The following is a 19,349-nucleotide window of genomic DNA, read 5'->3' as shown; positions in this document are numbered from 1 at the left end:
CTGCGCTAACAAAGTTGGTTTCACCAAAGCCGACCTGCAAGGTAGAGGGTTAAACTCCGCCTCTCTCGGAGGCCTGCTTGCCTGAAAGTCTGCTGTGTGCAATGCATGGTGGCGGGTGTCACCATGGAAATGTTGCCCCTCTGGTGCCTGCAGAGGGGACTTGCTCTCTGAAAAGAAAAACGAATGCGGGGAGAGAAAAAAGACAGAGATAGAGAGAGAGGGATTAAGTGATTAAGCAACAAGAGGAGAAACACACGTTAGTGCATTTTCATAGACACACACACATCCTCACATACATAGACATATTCATATACATAGACAAAGACATAGACATAGATATAGACGAAAAACATATGCACATACATAAATGTATTTACAGACATATATATCCCAAAGTACTAAGGCTAACTATCAGGCTAGGTGATGGGACATACTTACATACTAGTTGCAAAGACTTGGAGTAGAGTACACAGACTAAGAGTACACAGTATGATTAATGACAGTGAACAGATCAGGTCAGATAAGTGACATTCACATATAAATATGTGGCAGTCATACAGATGATCTAAAAGCAGAGGCGGAGGACAGAGTGCTGCTGATGGGTCAGACCTCTGTCTCTCTCTTTCTCTCTTTTTGTTTCACCTTCTCTCAAAAACCCATCATGTTTGCTACTTTTCACAAATGAGTGTTTTTCAGCGAGCGAGCTGCCTCCTGCTGCAACACTGCAAACACGGCCAAATCCCCCATTGCCTCTATAAAAACACTAGTGACCATGTGTGTTCATACAGACATGAGATTCACACCTTTTACGATATAGAGATACACGTTTGATCACTTCACGGGGGCACCGCCTGGTCGACCACCGTTACTGTACATTACACAGTAAATGCACTTTCAGCTGGCAAACTTCTAGTGTCTCCTCTTCACGTTGTCTTGCACAAGACAATTGCTCCTAAACACCGTTTACTTGCATTTGTCTGCCATTTATTTGGATTGTTGATTTAATTTTTTTTTTTACGTTATTTCATTTTGTTTGTTTCTTACGTGGTTATCAGAAGGATTTCTGTCGAGGTTGACCCCCCCCCCCATGTCTGTCTAGACGGGGGGGGGGATTATTTATCTTGTTATCTATGCTGTGCACTTATCCTTCTCTGCATTCCCTCTCGGTAAAAGTATTCAAAAGGAAGAGCTGTGTGTGGTGTCGAGGAATAGCAAACACACATCCCGTTTGACTTTGAATACACTCCTACCCATGAGGATATGCACTACATGTTCTCAAGTGCTCTTTGTTTTTCTTTTCTCCTCCGCTCATGAATTCTGTCTGTCGAGTGTGTCTAGTGTTTACTGTCTTCACAGTGAAGTAGATGTTTAGAAAGACTATTACTGCCAGGGCCACTTTAACGTCTTTTATCTTTAAAAAAAAAAAAAAAGGGTTATTTTGATGAAGTTTTTTATCCATGAGTCATTTGTTAAAATGTTCAATGTCTTGTCTTGCTTGTTCATGGAGGGAATGCAGCGTTCTAAGTTTTACTCTGCTAAAACTTTATCTGAAACATGTTGGAATGATGAAATATTGCATGCGAGTCCACCTCCACGCACTCTCAAAAAGAACGAACTGAAGGGAGGTTGACGGTGTCATCACATCAGCCAGGCTGGGGCCCAATTCAGCCGCAGTGGTGTGATCTTAAACGCACATCAGGGGCGAGCTGCCATCCCTGCGCAGAAGTTTTCGCAGTAATTAATTCAGGGCACATGCCGACGCTCTCACTGCTCGAGTGCGGTTGATCCTGCGAAAGCCTGGTGCCTCCTCTTCGGCTTGGAAGCTCCATGCTTTACCCAGCATGAAACAGGATTCCCCAGACTGTTTTGAAGTGTGTTGTACTCCACGTCAGGCTTCCTGTGGTGGCACAGTTTGCTCCTTGTTCTTTCTTCTAGGCCCACATGCTGTATATCTTTCTCTCCAGTGCATATCTTCTGCATGGGTCCTGCATTGTTAAGGCTCAGCAGTTGCTCTTATTGTTGCTTGACCGTGCGCCCTGTGGTATCTCTTTCTTCCTTTCTCTCTCTCTCTCTCTCTCCGTCCCATCATTTCCCAGGCCCAAGTACGACTTGCCAGGAGGACTCGTGTGCCAACATGGGTGTGTGCATCCAGCAGTGGGAGAACTTCACCTGTGACTGCTCCATGACGTCTTACACGGGGACTAACTGCAACGACCGTGAGTACTGCTTGTGCATTAAAGAAGCACTACACAGTAGGCATCTGAAAGCTGTTGTATAATGTTGTCCGGGGCTCTGGATGGAGCTCTGGGAAGTCTGAGAAATTTGCTCATGAGACATCTCTTGAGCACAAAGAGCTGAGATGCATTATGGGAAATGTAGGATGCTATGTTCTTGCAGCTTTGGCCGATGTGGGGCGAAACTCAGGATATCTTGACCTCTGTTGCAAAGCTTCCCTTTATGAAAGTGCAATATGAAATCGGCTTCTTTAACATGTGTGCAGTCCGTCAACACACACAATTGCATTACACTCACATTACATAACCATATCTTGTGTAAAGAACTGCATATATATATATATATACATACAAATATATATACACGTCATTCAAATAATATACATGAAAATGTCAAACACACACGCTTATATACAAATTCAAATCCATGCCCACCTAAATTGGATTCACCCAACAACAGTGAGTCCCGTATCCTTGACTCAAGGACTCGGCGCCTGTTCGACTCGTGTGCCCGTTAAGCCTTTGTCAGATTTGCTGCATGAAAGTGGCGCTGAGAGCTTCATGTGATCTTTAAATGAAGCTACTGAGCGATGCCGCCAATTGTTGCTAACAGGTTTGCTTGATGTTCTGAGCGTTCCACATTTTGAGCTCCGCAGTGAGCGGCGGTGACTGATGATGTGTAAAATATCTACTTCTGCCTCAATCGTCTTTCCATAAACGCCCTTCAAATGGCTATTGTAGAAGTTGAAGAGTGACTTTGTGTGTGAGTGTGTGTGTGTGTGTAGAGAATTGTTATCCCCATGACGACAGGGGACTTCCCCTCGGTAATCACGGTTGGCGGTCTTTCATTTAGCGGTTAATAGCGGGGGCATACTGCTGCTGGGCCAGACTAATGAGGTGGTGGAGGCTGTTAGAAGAGCTGCTCTCTGTGAGCCCTGGCATCCCCTAATCACGCAGACCTTTCTGACGTTAGACCTGGCCGCTGTATACGACTTCATATCGCTCAAATCCCCTATTTTAATATCTTTCTTTTTTTTTTTTTGTCCTTTTCCTTCTCACACTTAACTTTCTCTCCATCTGCAAAAGATCAGCTGCCCCAGTCGTTTTCTGTGCAGAGCGAATGATCCACTCCAGTTCTCGCTCTGTGACGGGAGCCGTGTGTGTTTATGTGTTTATTAGTGATGAGAAGCCCTCGTTAATTCACCTCGTGTTGCAGCATGGGATGAGTTAAAGTGACATTTCATTGATTATTTCATATTAACACAGACATATTTCCTCTGGAAACACAAGAGCTCAGTAACTTATTTCACATCTCCATGACATTGAGGGTTTAGGTCTTAGCTCTCCTTGTTTTGGAGATAGATGTTCACTAATATTTACTGGACTGTCCCAGCGTCTAATATCATTCTGAGCGGTATTTCCCTAAATGGGAATTTTTCTACCCTATTTTCTTTTTCTGTCTGTAAACTTTCCAGTAATCTCTTTTCATTTCCTGTGCTAGAAGCAGGAAAATAAATAACCGAAGAGAAACGGAAAAAAGGATAAAGAGGCAAAGCAAACAGGCAGTTTGGTTTGGGAACTTCAGTGGAGTTTACACATCAGAAAGTGCACATCACTAGAAAAGTCAAGTTTACTTCTCACGGATTGACCCTATCTTCTGATGTTGACTCTGATGGCAGCCTGTGGCCCCCGTGGTGTGCTCAGCAGTGCAGTCTCACAGCACCAGGGGGCAGTAAATCCACAATCTAGACCGCACACTGTCCCTCTGCGCTGGAGAAAATGAGATGCAATCCCCTGAGCATGAAATCAGCTTTCCTGTTGTTTTCCTCCACCGCTTTGCCTCTTGTACTTCTCTCTTTCTTTATCTACACCGCCCCCTTAAAATCCACAGGCCAATTTCTGTACTTATGGATCATGAAGACGATATTGTGCAATCTCCTAAATGATGCACAATCCAGTGTAGTGCAGCACAATCTTATTACCAACAGTTGTATTCTTCGATTGGAGTAGCTCGATCAAAATGAAATCGGTGAAGCCGCATGTGCTCGCGTGTGTGTTCTGTGACTGCCGCTTATTCAGTGAGCACAGCGCTGAGAGAGAGATTCTAATTAACAATGTGAGAGTGGAGCTTCTCCTTCTGATTCTCTCTGCAAACCCCCCATCCCTCCCTCTCTCTGATGGCTGGCAGCAAATATCAGTAATTGTCTTCCCTCTCTGACTCCGTCTCTACCCATTGTCCAAATGAAGAAACTTGAACAAAGTAAAGTGAACATTTCTGCCTGTAAAGCCAGTTGTTAGCGTCAAGCCTCCGTGACCTCGCTGCACTTCCCCATTGTAGCCAACAGGGCTCTTCGTGGCAGAGAAGGGGGGGGAAAAAAGAGAAAGAACCTCGGCAGGCGAGAACTAGTTACTCTCCTTCCATTTATTCTTGTGTACCCCTGCAGCCTGCACCGTGTGACTGTGCACCTTTTACTTATGGGAACAAGACACAAAGAAGGAATTCGCAGGGCTCTTTGCGCCGCACAGGCCATTGTCATGCCCGCGTGGGCAATCTGGAGGTACATGTCATACCCAGTGCAACTTAGAGAAAGCAGGATGGAATCTTTTTTTAGTATTTTCATCCTGCTTTGGTTCTGGCTCACTGCTTTTGTCATGCTCATCTCCATCTCGCTGTCGTCTCACATCTTATCCCTTTTTGTTTTCATCTTTTTTTACTTCCCTGCTCTTCCTCTCCTCTCCTCTCCACCTCCTCTCCTCTCCTCTGTTTTCTGAGCGGGCCTCTCCCTGTCAGGTTCTATGAATACCGCAGAGTTTCATTTAAATCCAAGGACATAGGAGCTGTGGGCCAAAGCAAGAAGAGCAGCGGACACTCCTTTTCCACATCCAGAGCAATTACTCAACTTACGTAATAGAATTATTTCTGCAAAGGTCGCTGCATTGTTCCACAGTCAGGAACATGGTAAACAAACAGAGAGAAGAGTGGTCGTAGAGGGGAGAGCGAGGCTGGAGACATGCAGCAGAGAAGTGTTCGTCAGTTTGATGCTGACATCAGTAATTGCTTAGATAGATTTAGTGATGAATTTCTCTGTCAGTGCGATGATCTTGGCGAACCCTCTGCTCGCGCTTAACACAATGTTCTTAATTTACTTTCCGAGGCGTGTTCAGAGGGCTGTAACCATATCTGGCTAACTGCTTACGTAAATGACAACACAGCGAGCTGCATCGCTTGCTCCGCTATTTAAAAGAAAATAATCGTGGCATCCGCCTCGAAGTCATCCGAGAAGTCACTCCGCTGGATGGAGGGAGGAGCGAGGATTAACGAAAAGAAGAAAACGGACAAAAGAGGTGGGAGTAGAGGCACAGGCTGTGTTTCATCTGGTCCGTGATGTCCTACTGAGGAGAAAGTCCACTATAATAAAAGCATTTTCCCTCCATTGACTGATGCATCTGCTAAACAGTATTGAACCTGGAGGGGACAAAGAGGCAGCCACACAATTGCGCTATCACTCTAACATGTTGTCAGTGATGAGTCAGGGCTCCAGAATAAACAAGTAAACGAGAAGCACACACATGCCCACACCGCCCCTTATCTGGGAAACGGTGTCTCTGCACCTCCTCACGGATTCTGGAGGAGCTTTCATTTAAACAGAGAATAATTTTACCTGTTGTCTCTATAAATGGGATTAAGTAGCTGGAGCTGGCAAACAGGTGTGAAGGTGAGGTAAGTTGGCTCTAACACACACACAGATGTGCCAGTGTTTCACCCCCGATACGTGGGCAGCTTATTCAGCCGCAGGGACGGCAATCAATATAAAAATTAATCCCGGAAGGAAGAGCAGTAAACAGAGGAAAAGAAAATCTTAATTTTCTTCTTGCATATGCTAATACAAAAATGTCTTGGTATACAATGTGTGAAAGTACCTCTTGGCTAAAGAGGGCTTATAAGTGGAGCATAGAAATATGAGAACATTTGCCTATAAATACCACAGGTAGATCCGAAATGGGCCAAAGCAGTCCCACGGAGAACGATTTGTCCTCAGGGCACGACCTGTCCCCAACGCAGACTTTGGAAATGATCTCACTCTCTTTGTTGTGGTGTTCGAGGCGATCGAAATTACCACATGGCCGAGGGGATCACATGATCAGGTGGCTTGAATGCTTCGACAGCCGCTCGCGGATTCGACAGCCGCCTGCTGTAAAATGCACGTGAACATGACGTGGATGACGGGGTTTCGTTGCTCTGAAGGAACCGTGGCCGACGTCACACACACACACACACATTCTGTACATACACGAGAGCACGCTAACGTCTAAACATAAACCCTCCGAGGTTTATAATCTCTCTTCCGCTCTCCATCACTTTATCACTGCTCTTCTCCTTATGATATCTGTATTAGAGCCAAGGCGGCATGTCCAGCCCCAGGGGGCGTCTAACGAGACGCTCTGCCATTGGCTGATCAGGCTAATGATGCTTGCCTAGCACTGCATCATGTCACTGTGATAAGAGCGCATGTCGCTTGTGTCAATCGATGTGTCACTGCCGTGCTCAGAGAAGTGGTATAATTGTATATACACGCCCCTGTGGAGCCTAAATGCCCCAGGGCCTGAAGAAAGAGACTGCAAGATGGGTAGAAAAAAAGATGGAGGAGAACAGTCGGTGGTGTCAATACATGGATTTCAGATACAGTAATTTTTATTTTATCTTTATGTGAGTATATTGCTGTATTTCTGAGCCGTTACCTTTATTGCAGCAGCTCGATTTATTGTGTTTATATGAACAGTGGATCACGTGACTAAGTGTAATGTGAAAGGGACGCACTGCAGGTTCAGTCAGTTCTGCTGTTTTACAGTTTGAGCTCATTGTTTTGTTTTTAAGTAAATGTCCATACTCACCAATATTCATTGTGTTCATCCCTGAAATGTATCAAACATATAGTGCACTTCCTTCATCATAATGCGTTTTATAAACCCACTTTTACAAAGTCATCTTCTTCACTGTCTTTCTAATCCATTCCCTTGGTGCACGACAGCAACAGCAGAGTTTTGAATGGCCTCCTTGTGCACAATAGAAACATGATGGAGAACCACTCTTATCAGTTGTAACAAACACCATAGCTTTTCTCTCACTTTCTTTCGAGCTGCAGTGGGTTGTGATTTTCAACAAAAAGCTCTTATAGCCTCATTGTATGCTACAATAGCGCATAGACAACAGTCGCAGCTGTATAGTGAAGAAAAAAAGCTGAATGGCAGTAGGGCCGACCTAAATGCTTCGAAGCCTTTGCTGTTGCCGTGGTTTTCGATGTCCAAATAAGTATTTAAATGTTCATATATTTTTTCTTTTTATTGTTATTGTTATTATGCATTACCACAAAGATTCCAAATTACCCAAGAAATGAATAATAATAATTAGAATTGTGCATGAATGTTAAAATACAGGATTATTAGTTATTCTAAGATAAGGACAGTTTTCAGTGATGCGTTACCAGCACTGCATGGGGCAAACACTCGTGACCCCACGTCAGCCTGGAGTAACTTCCAAAATTGATGACCCCCATAAGTCGAGTGCCGGAAATGCCAAAGGAAATTGGTAAATTATTTAAGCAAATAACCTGAAAACTGTAACAGCCACGCTTCATTGCAACTGCTCAAATTGTCACACTTTTTAAGAGTTTAAAGAGCAAGATGCAGTTTGTTATTTAGTGAGCATTAAGTCTATTTTTTTAACTTAAAATGCAGCAAGGCTAGTTTCTTTTTCCCCTTTCCTCTTTCCTCGAGTATTTATGCTCAGCTAGGCCGTACACATCCTGACTCCATGCTTGACTCGGAGATGTTGAGTTATTCTTTTAAGACAGGGGAGAAGAAGACCAAGCACGTTATAGTTAACAACCTTCTAACATAGTTCTTGCACCCAGGAGAAGATGTGGAGGTGTGATGCATAAAATCATGACTCCTGCTGCCGTCTCTGAGCACATACAGTACATCTCCTCTCAGACCTCGCTAAGCAGAGCGATGTCGTATGGAAAGAGAGAGGAAGGGGAGTGTGTGTGAGTGTGTGTATGGGGGGTGATTGAGTTGAACACATTACAGACAGTTACGACGAGGAGCATCCATCTGTTTCGGTGTCAGCCGGGTAACCTTGAGGCTGTCGGAGGCTCCGCGGCACCCACACTGGCCCTCGCAGGCAGAGAGCCGCGGCCGCAGACACATCCATCAACACGTGTTCCCAGACACTTCTCAGGAGCGCCGGCACCCACATACAAATCACCAGATCAATACTTCCAACGCCTCGCGTGAACTTGAGGGTTTGGGGCAGAACCACGCTTTGAGTAAGTGCAGCTCACGTGTGTGTTTTCTTTAGCAGCAAAGATATTTGTTTTTCTCCCGGTCTTTCTTCGGTACATCTCTCTTTTATCATACTCTTTACCTCTCAGCGTTTTTTTCTTTTTTCCCCTCTGGTATTTTACTAAAGATCAAGTGATCTCTCCTTTTAACCCTTTCTACTCCGGGATCCCAGATCAGTGGAATTGTGTCGTAATTTATTCCTTATTGTTAAAGTACAGGTGTATTTATAAAACTAGGTTTGTATTATTTCTTTGTTTTTACAGCAACATACAGAGCTTGCTTGATTCCAATCTGAATCCCATTTAAAATAGAGAGCCTATAGGTAATGTTCTTGCAGAAATGGCCATTACATTTCTTAATTGGCTCCACAATTGAGGCTCAAGTGTGTTTGACCTTCGTACGATGGAGTGAATACATTATTTTCCTCTTTGTTGCATTTGTGCATGCAAAGGTAAGAAGGCTTTGCTTGTGCTTTCAAGTGTTTTTCTCTGTACTGTGTGCTCATGTACAAATTGCCAGTGAATTTTGGCTTGTGTATGTGGTGCAAACACACACACACACACACACACACACACACACACACACACACACACACACACACACACACACACGGAGTCGCACTTTGTGTTGTATTCGCTCACCTGGTCCGAACAATGGGTGGAATCAATAGGCAGCTACTCATCAGCGTCTCTCATGGCTGCTCTGAATTGCCGTACTTGTGCAGTGCGGTAGATGGTTTTGAAAAGGCCACACAAACATGAGTAATTTGTCATTGGCAGACAGCATTCCCACGCTGCACTCAGTTGCACCAGCGAGTACATCCAGCCCCCCCACTTTTCTCCTCAAACGCAGCTTCACAAGACCAATTTAGATGTTCGTGTATCAGAAAGGAAGGCGGGTTGATCTTGTTGCACTCCTCTCTCCGTCATCTCTGTCTTTTGTGTCTCAGCAGTGACGCTGATAGTTGGTTGTCACCTGGAGGGAGCTGAATCACACGTAGCACACTGCAAAATGCGAATATCTCTCTTCGGCTCAGCACTTACAGGAGGGTACTTCATCGGAAACAAAGGAGCACTGGATGTAGCACCCAATGTTTTCATCTCACATCAGAGGTGAATCTTACTGCATCTCTCTAACTCCATTTCAACATTCTCCAGCCTTGGATAAAAAGACGCCACTTCTACATCTGCCCTCAGAAATGCACTGAACTCTGGATAATCTGCTGCAATTATTCAGAGGAGCTTTATGTGAGAGCACAAATGTCTGTGGACATTTTTTGGAGTGTCTCCTTAAGGCCCACTGGTAAAATCTCATGGTAATGTCCTAGTGAGCTAATGTGAGAATACAGGAGGAGATTATCTGGAGCGTTGATGGTGTTTCAGACACAAGACGGATGCAAAAATTGGAGAACTTTTGATTGGGGCAGAGGCTGATGTCAATTTGCTGTTAACAAAAATATCTGATCGCTAAAGCCTCATTTATATGTTCCTGCACCACGCCTCACCTGAACACTGTGGAGATTTCTGCCTTGTAGTGAACACGTCTGACCAGACAATATCCTGCTGTGTTCTTCATAATGAGAAAGGCAAACTCTGGACATTCTCCCAAATTCATGTCTGAAAAATGGCTAATATATGTTTTGATGTGCACTGACAGACATATTTTAACAATACTTACACACTAGCCATCACTAGGGTTATCCTCAATACCATTTTTCGACCTTTGGAGCCAATAATGTTGAATCCTTGTTGAGCGTGAGGGATGTCAGAAAATAAAAAGGAAGAATCTGCACAATGAACAAACAGGATAGTTGTATATTCGGTCCAGCGCCAGCTTGTCCACACACTGTCCCCGTCAGGTCATTGCCAGCATTTGGTCTCACAATTAGAAGGTATAAGATTCCCCACAGGGCAGGCATGTCATTCAGTTCAGTTGCCAGCGCGTCCACTCATCGGAAGGTTGTGGGAGGAAGCAGCTCAGCCCTCAGAGACGGGGGGGAAAAAACTGAAATTGCACCGTTTGATAGCTTACAGCCATTAATTTGAACCATTAAAGGGCTCTCAGCAGAAGAACCCTGGGGTGCATCTGAAGGGCACTCGTATTGGGAATATACTCCTGTGAGGAGCAAGACAAGACGTTCAGTCTCCGTCAGATGTGAAACTGATGGTTTTCATCAAGTGAAGGCGTTTTAAAGGCCATTACTTCTGACATTTATATTTACAAAAAGAACAGGCTGGCCTCTCTCACTCATTCCACTGACATGCACCTCAGTTTAACTGGTGGGTCCGTCTGACCATTTAAGGGTCCTTCTTCTGTCTTGTACCCCTGAAATCACAAAGACTGTAGCGTCTGCCAACTCACCGATAGCAGCTTTCCAACATGCAAAATATCCTTGAAATACAAAATGATAAAATAACATCTTTTAACGCTTGAACACAAGTTTGAAGGTTCTTTCTTGACTTTGAAAAACTAATATTTTCAAAGATTAAACAATCTCATCATATTAGCCTTTTTCAAGCTTCCGTTGAGTCTTTGATGATCTCAGACAAACTCCACTAACTCTTTGGAAAATATGGGAACACAATTTTCTCGTGAAAGTCAATCTTTTTTGACTATTTTTGAGTATTCTAGCCTTTATCTACTCAACTTTTTTGAGGGAAAGCAGCATCTTACTGGCACAAAATACTCCTTGTAATGCTTAATAATGGAAATTTGCTCAATCCCTTACATCTCACTGTGAGCCTGTTTGTTAGGGAGGTATTTACTTCACTGAGGGTGTATTCCTCATCTTGGTAGCTCGGATACTCACAGAAGCCGTGGATGACTTGTGTCCTGAACTTAAGACTGTGTAAGTACAGTGTTAAGAGCTAAGAGAGGCCACATTCTTTATGCTTCGTTGTCACCTCTTGTTAATTATCAACCTCTCACTCAAGGCTTCTTTCTCTCTGTCTGCTGGTCTTTGAAGCACTTTGCTTCACATCCCTTTCTATTCCCCCTTTCTTAGCCTCATTACAGCCCGCGACTGTTTGTCTGCTGCTTCCTGGTTCATCACTTAGCCCCCACAGATGGCACTGGCAGACTTGTGCAGTAGATTGTACGAACCTGCTCTCAGTTTGCAGTCATAGCCCACAGACTCTCCTCCTGCCGTCGTCTCTAACAACATCTCTGATCAGCGGAGTGTTGCCTGAAGTGCAGACAGGTGCAACACATCATAAACCATCTAGATTGCTTGATCTGTATTGACTGTTGGTGGGAGGTTACACTAAATGACAATTTATAGAGTTGAAGATGTGATAATACATATTATGCCTATGTGTTTTTGTAATTGGTGGATTATTAGCTGCCTTAAAGCAAAACTCTCACTCCAAAGCACCCCTAGATGGCAGTGGTGCGGTGTAATTGAAACCCTGTATGTATGCCTTATTGTCTGCTTTACACTGTATAAAATTAGGCCAACATCATCATATTCAATTATTAGTGAAAACACGAGTTTTGCAGTGTCTCGTGTGGAGCTGCACTGTGCATTTAAAGCAACACTATGTAACTTTCATTTAGCAACAGCGCCCTCTACAGCCACGTTTGCCCAATAATGGTTTTTGGCTGTGTCTCTGAGCAATTAAGTGGTCCAAACTGAGTCCATCAATGCAGCTGTAACAAATACACCACACTCTGTTCAGAAATCCTTATAGTTAATAAGGGAAAGTTCACAGAAAAATGAAAATGCACTCATTATCTACTCACCACTATGCCAATGGAGGGGTGGGGGAAGTGTTTGTGGGTGGGTGTAGTCCACAAATCACTTTTTGGAGTTTCAGCGGTCAACAGCATTGCAGCCAAATCCAATACAATTGAAGTAACTGGCGAGCACTTCTTCGAATGTAAGAAAACAACATAGAAAAAAAATAAAATTCCTCCATACTGCTCCTGTGATGTCATCCAAGTGTCCGTAAGCCCCGACATTCAAATTGGACTCGAAGTGATCTACTTTGCAGCACCCCTCTTGAACTCGCTAGAGCTAATTCTGTTACTGGAAGCCGCGACTATCAGTCAGCTCCACACTTCGCACAGGAGATTGCACCTGCCCGAGATACAGAGAGCAAGAGCAGGTGTTGAGGGTGAGGAGCGGGTGTGAAAGCAGCACCATTCTCCCTTTTCCAACTCATTTTGAAGCTGCTGTATATAAAAAAATGTTGCTTGAGAGGTTAGTTTGGCTTCTGCCTCTTTACTTCTCTCTGCTTTCTCTATTTTGTTCTATTTCTTACAATGTACATGCACATGACCTTATAAAAATACAATTTAGTATTTACTACGTATTTTAGTAGTATTTCCGCCAAAGTGGTTCACCCTCAGCCCACTTGGGGAAACATGAAATGAAAATAGCCAGCTCTCAAAAGGTCATTTATATTCATTATACAAAGGCCTGGATGAATGTGTAATTCTGATTAGCAAAAGGGCTGTTGATTAATTTCACATTACAGCACTCTGACATTGTAAGTCTTATCCCTCTTACTCTCCTCAAAACATTGGGTTGCCGTTTATTGAGTTTAATCCAACGTTAACACATTTTGCCTTCGACACTTCCCCCACCGTCCTGACGTGCAAGCCTGACCGCACTGGCAGATTTGGACGTCAAAAACTTATCTGGCTGTCTTTTGACCTGTCACCTCCTCCACCTGAGCGTGACCTGAGCTGACGTTTAACCTGGGACACACCACCGCAGAATGTTTATCTCAAAATCAGCCGTTTCAAAAAATGACAGTGATAAATGAGTAAAAGTAACACAATTGATCGTATCACTAACACTGAGTTTGAAATAAGACTGTTTGGTTTTTCCTTTTCCTCTTTGACTTGTCATCACTCCATGGCGACCACAGGTTACATTAAACTGTCCTTGCCCCCACACATTGATTTGGAATTTTAGAACGTCGCCTGTTTTCCTTCTTGGCTGTGTAGAGTTCCCGTTTTTTTTAAAACCCTGATTGATTAGAAGTTTCAAATGTTGCCCATGCAGTTGTTGAACTGTGTGAGAACAATGAACAAAATCAATACGGGGAAATTGTTTGTGAATGTCCAGACCATTGATGCTCCTCTATATTTACTTCTTAGAAACTCGAGGAAACAAACTGAACCAGACTTTCCACTTGTTATGTTTACACCTCTGTTGCAGTGCAGCCCACTGACAGGCCTGCGTGCAACTAACAAGCAGCATCTTACTTTGCTTCTCAAAGTTACGTCACCTTTTTTTCCCCTGATTTCCGTACCTCTGTCTCACACACACACACACACTAAGTAGGACACTGATGCCATTTAGATTAGTATCCCATGTGACCAATGCTGACATGAATTTGCCGGGTGACAAGGGACCCAATTACAGCAGAGGGCTGGTTGTCCACGGACCCACCGTTTCAAATTGTCTCCCGAGCGTCAAACAGTGAACAGGAAAATATGTAGTGGTGAGTGTGTGAGTCTGTGTGAGTCTGTGCATGGGGCTGTAATTGTGTCAGTGTCTGTTTACGTCTGTGGGGGGGAGAGGCTGGGATAAACACTGGGGTCAAATACATCACAGTAACTGTAAAAGTAATGCAAAGTGACTGCTGTCAGTCGTGAGAGGCCTGGTACGAGTTATGAGCTGACTCACGCACACACACACCTACCCAGACTTTAGGTGGGACTGTGGAGCCGGCGTGCCCGCTCAGCCTCGGTTAGCGTGTCGGCACCTTGAACAAATACAAAGGTTTAAATCCTTGTCCTGCTTCCCGTTTACCACAATGAAAAAGAAGCATGCTACTAACTTAAAGGGCATTTGGGTGTCTCAGTGCATTTATAACAGCCGAACCTCACAAACTACAAATGTGTACTATTGGTTGAAATGTTAATAATTAAAGAAATTATAATAATCAGCAGTTTCCAAAGGTCAGGGTGATGCAGTGTAGTGAACGGGTAACCAAAGCATCACGACATTACAGGGCAGAGGTCTTTTGTGTATACATCATTTTATTAAACGTCTCCCATGCTGTAAGTCGTCTCCTCGGCCTGACAGCCATCTTAACCAAATCAAGCTCAGTGGATTGATCTGTAGGCTTTAAAAGGGAGACAGATAAAGACTTACCACTTCCTGTGGTGACATAATCGATTGTAATCTATCTTCCTCGGCTGAAACCGTCCAGCAAGCGGCTGATTTAGACTCTAGATTGCATTCTGTTTGGGCAAGCAAGCGTGTGTCAAGCGTATATTTATGCATGTGTTTCTGCTTATGCGTGTTTGCTTTTTCCTTATTTCTTTTTTCCCGTTGCTGTTTGCATTTTTGCAGCGTTCTGTGCGTGCGCACATTAGCAGCCGTGCTGCCTCTGTTTTATCCCAGGCTATTTTCAAACCTTGTTCACTTCAGCATGCTCGCTCTCCCTAACTCTCTTTCTCTCTCCCCTGCCCCACTTCTTGAAATGTCTCTGCGGCAACGTGAACCCCGTGCTCTGCAAGTACCGCTGTGTCTTCCCTCCTCTACGCCCTCGCTTTGGTGAATCGAACCCCCTTCTCACTGAAATGTCTCCCACAATAAAAGTATCTCCTGTTGGTGCGGTAATGCTTTTGAAAGGCTTTGCGTGCATATTAGAGGCAGGCTTGGGGAACATACTGGGATGTCATATGTGCCGTCCTGGCATGAGACAGAACGACTGAGAGTGCCAGAATATCCTCCCCCCCCTCCTCTCCCTTACTGTAGCTGCATTCTGGCCTGATTCACCTGAGCCAGGCTGGGTATTTGTTTGCTCTAAATGAATATATTACCAAAATGGTACGGATAATATACTTTTGGCTGGTTTTACTCTGCTCGGTGAGTGGTCCACAGTGATGGTGGTGGTTTTCCTCTTCATTATTCACCATGTAGTGTGTGGTGAATGCGTGTGTTAGTGAGGCTGGCCCTGGGCCTTTGCCAGCCCATTACTCCCTTGCTGTTCTGCGTGCGTGTGTGTGTGAGTGAGCTGTGTGTTCAGGCCTTACTGATTGTTTCTCCGTCAGAGGGACCCTCATTACTGCCTCCACACTGTCACAAGCATCTGCTTCCCTCCCTCCCTCCCTCTTCTTCTACTCCTGGCATGCTCCACAGTCGGCTCCAAGCGTTGCCCTGCACTGGTCTGACTTGGAGCATGGAAAAGACGGTAAAAACAAAAGGAGACAAGTTATCCAGTGCGAAGGACAACACAAATTTGAGAACATGAAAAGTGCTGTGTCCAAACTGTCGGTTCCAGGTCTTGGCGGGAAGGCAGACCTTTGATCAGGCACAGATTTAGCCATCTTTGGAAACTGTTGTCCTGGTTCGCCCCCTTCACCCCAGGCACCACTGAGAGATAGAGAGAGAGAGAGGGGCAGCTTTTACACGAATGTATTGCACGGCCCAGTGTGCAGTGTCTGGGGAAGGAGGAAGGTCAGGGCTTAAAGTGAGAGAGAGAGGACAGGGAGACAGAGAGAGAAGGCATAATGAGTGTGTCAAAATTAGCCCGGCTCACCCAGAGAAAAACAGCAGTATGTGTTACTAATGATTTGTTCCAGTAAAGCCCAGTGAGAGGGAAAAAACAGCAAAGGGCACAGGAGACGGAAAATGAAGAAGAGGATGGAAGAGGAGACTTTTCACACAGCACAAATTGGAAACATGGCTCTTTCTGTTTGGTCTCTCTTATTAGGGATTACAGAGACAGGCAGACATTCGGAAGGATGGGTTGTGTTAACACCTACCTGCTGGGAGGCCTATAGATCCAAGGTGAAGATCAGTAATACGCGTTTTAGATCAAATATAGATTTAGACATTCAGAAAATTATCACCGACATATCAGTTAAATATCTTAAGTTATTGTTTGTCTGTAAATCCCTCTAATCCTTCAAGACACGCATGATGAAAGAGACATATAGATTAGCCCACTTTCGAATTCCTAGACACAAACAACTTCTGAATTATGCATCTATCATGGCATAGTGTTTGTTCACACGTAGAGATCCCACATTGTACATATTTTAAGACAATACTTCTCTCCATATGAGCAGCTGTAGACCAGAGACCAGAGAGATGATGGATTGTCCTATTTTAAACATGAGCTCTTAAAGCTACGACGAGATAATTATTTAATGACCTCGAGGTGTAAGCGCTCCATTATCACAACTCCGGCTAGGCATCACTTTCTGCTGCCATGTTGGTGTTACTCTGTTTAACTTGGTCTAATTCTTCAGAGATGCAAAATGAAAGTGATCTGGCTTCCCCGGAGACTTTTCTTATTTTTTAATTTTTTTCCTTCTTTCATTTGAAAATATACAAACCCTCCAGCTTGTTTTGCTTGTATTTTTAACTTCCACTTTTCGCCGCATCCACACCCGCCCTCCAAATCTGAAAAGGACTAATTGAGAAGGTGGTGGCCGGCTGGGGTATCGTGTTAAGTTTAATAGCACTCAGACTGTACAGTATCTGATTAGCACATGCTACTACAGATTAAAGGGTATGTTAAGATCCAGCGTTATGACAAAATTATATCACCAAAGGTTTACATAAATATGAAATTCATCAAACATGGAACATTAATGATTTGATAATTAACCGAAATCACAATTTTATATTGGTTTTTATTATCTATGTTGACAGAAACATGGTAGAGTTATACATCCTGTGTGAAGAGTCTGTCCTACCTTCATCACTTTTATAGTTACTATGTCCAACGTTTCCCATTGAAGTTGTTTCTGAAACACTTTTTATCTTGTTTGTTGAAATCCTCTTCATGTCCCCGCTAGCCATCGATACATTTTGAAAAAAAATTCGGAAAAAAACGAAATAAAACGGGCTGGTGGCTGATGCCCTCGCAGGACTGTAAACGCAACCAATCATTTCAGTTGGACCAAATGAAAATGATTGGTCGGTGTACCTGTCTGTCACAAACTGACCCTCCTCCCTGCGCCCACCCTGCACTTTCTGCACATGACAGCAGTCGTCAGCCGGAAAGAGCCGTACACCACTGAAGCAGAGACGATAGCCAGAAGTTAGAAAGCAAGTCACAGAAAAGTCGGTCTTCTAGCAGTTGTCAGGCAGTGAGTGTTCATGTGTTTTGGCTTCGACGAGACGGCCAATGAGAGGGGGTGGGCTGTATAGTTGAAAATAGAGTCTGCGTCTGCTAGTTTTGCCGGGATTACCAACCCTAGCTTTATTATCCACAATCGTCTAATTTGTCCTGCCATGGTTTCATAATGACCCACATCTTTCATACTTGTCATAATATCGTGAAAGCTCTGTAACTTAGTGTTTTCCCCTGTTGATTCACTTTAGAGCTGCAGGCTGTGCTCTTTGACCAGCTGTTGCTCTCTCTCTCTCTCTCTTTCTGTCAGAGTCGGACTGTCCATCAGCAGCACTGGGAGAAATCCTGCCGCGTCGGTGGGCTGGTGGACTGTCAAAACATCCATTAGGTTTTTATCGTCCCCTCCACTAGGCAATCAATAATCAACCCTCATCGGCCTGAACCCCCGGCCCCCCAGAGCTACTGCCACAGATTCTGTGAGAATCACTGTTGTCTCTGATTTTTGTTTGGTCTTTATGCTTCAGTACACACCAGAGCACAGTTTAATGCTCTCCAGATGGATTAATGTGGCAAAATGGATAAATCTTCCTTGTATGGTAGCAGTTGGATATTTTAACTCTAGCTGTTTTTGCCAACAATACCACCTCAGATTGCACGTCCTCACGTCTCTATCACATTTATGTAAAACGCTACATTTAAAGTTCCAAGAGTGCTGAGAGATTTGGTTTTAAGTTCCTCCTAAATCCTGAAGATTGGCATCGCAATTACACACCCCTGCAATCATGTAAAAATAACCTCCACAACTAAGGCACTCTGGCCCGCTACCATGTAAATTAATGGATTCCTCATCTTCTCGCTCCCTCACCTTCATTTCATCTGACACCTTTTCAATATGTTAGCATAATTCAGTGATAAATGACTGAAAATCCCCAAATATCTGTCCAGATTTCCAGATAGTGCCATGCAGAGACTGGCACCAGTGGTTTGATTCCAAATCTGGCAACCAGCACTGAAATCCTATTCCTGCATAGTGCTGTAAGTCCCTTATAAGGAAATCACCCAGTGAATAGCATAAAAAAGTGATGATTTGGTGTCTCCGGTGGCACTGCTGCCATCTAAGCCTCTCTAATCACAGAGGACATCCCTAGCTGTGGGAGCATTCCAGCGACTCTTTAATCTCCATCTCGGTGATCCTACGGTTTGAGCAAAGCCACCTACCTGGCTTCTCCAGGCACGTGCTCAGCTGCTGCTTGAGAAGCGGCGTAAAAAGCTGTGTAGTCTTTCATTGTCAGAACTTTCACTTTCATTTCATTTTCACTGTTGGTTTCGCTTCTTTATTTCCACTTCGCAGTTGGATAGGTGTCACTTCACAGTCAGGAAGGTGGATTCACACAAGGATAAGATTCTCACTCTGCTTTACTCGTGAATGCACCTGCGATGTGCAAAACTGTCGCGGGATTATATTGTGTCGCCTTAATTTGTGATTCATTGTTTCCACATCTTACAGAAGGTGTTTGCACAAGCTCTAGTCTGTAACATGCAGTGTGAGTGTTGGCGGCGAGGGGTCGGAAGCACGGAGATAAATATTATAATTACATTTTTACAGATGTGTGCTGACGATGTAAGGCTAATTGAATAGAAGAGCAGCACATTTATTCTTTGTTGCTGTCGCAGTGCTGACCTCCGGTGCTTGCTTCATGATGGCGACCTTCTGCTAACTGCCCGA

At 44.1% G+C, this 19,349-nt stretch overlaps 1 protein-coding gene across 15 annotated transcripts in view; it reads left to right on the top strand.

Annotated features, from left to right (window-relative positions):
- Positions 1 to 19,349, top strand: part of LOC118099626 (neurexin-3b) — a 280,728-nt gene that overhangs the window by 121,325 nt on the left and 140,054 nt on the right. For 10 of the 15 annotated variants that reach the window (XR_004694316.2, XM_035144315.2, XM_035144313.2 and 7 more), the window contains 2 exons: positions 15 to 41; positions 2,097 to 2,216. Coding sequence is in view for 13 of the 15 variants with exons in the window: in XM_035144315.2 (XP_035000206.1) it covers positions 15 to 41; positions 2,097 to 2,216 (147 nt within the window). In the remaining 2 variants the exon portion in view is untranslated. The remainder of the gene's footprint in view (positions 1 to 14; positions 42 to 2,096; positions 2,217 to 19,349) is intronic. The other 5 variants (XR_004694317.2, XM_035144320.2, XM_035144322.2 and 2 more) reach the window with 1 other exon arrangement.

Source organism: Hippoglossus stenolepis, chromosome 20 (assembly GCF_022539355.2).
Source record: "Hippoglossus stenolepis isolate QCI-W04-F060 chromosome 20, HSTE1.2, whole genome shotgun sequence".
Taxonomy (NCBI): domain Eukaryota; kingdom Metazoa; phylum Chordata; class Actinopteri; order Pleuronectiformes; family Pleuronectidae; genus Hippoglossus; species Hippoglossus stenolepis.
This window is presented reverse-complemented; position numbering and strand designations above follow the sequence as displayed.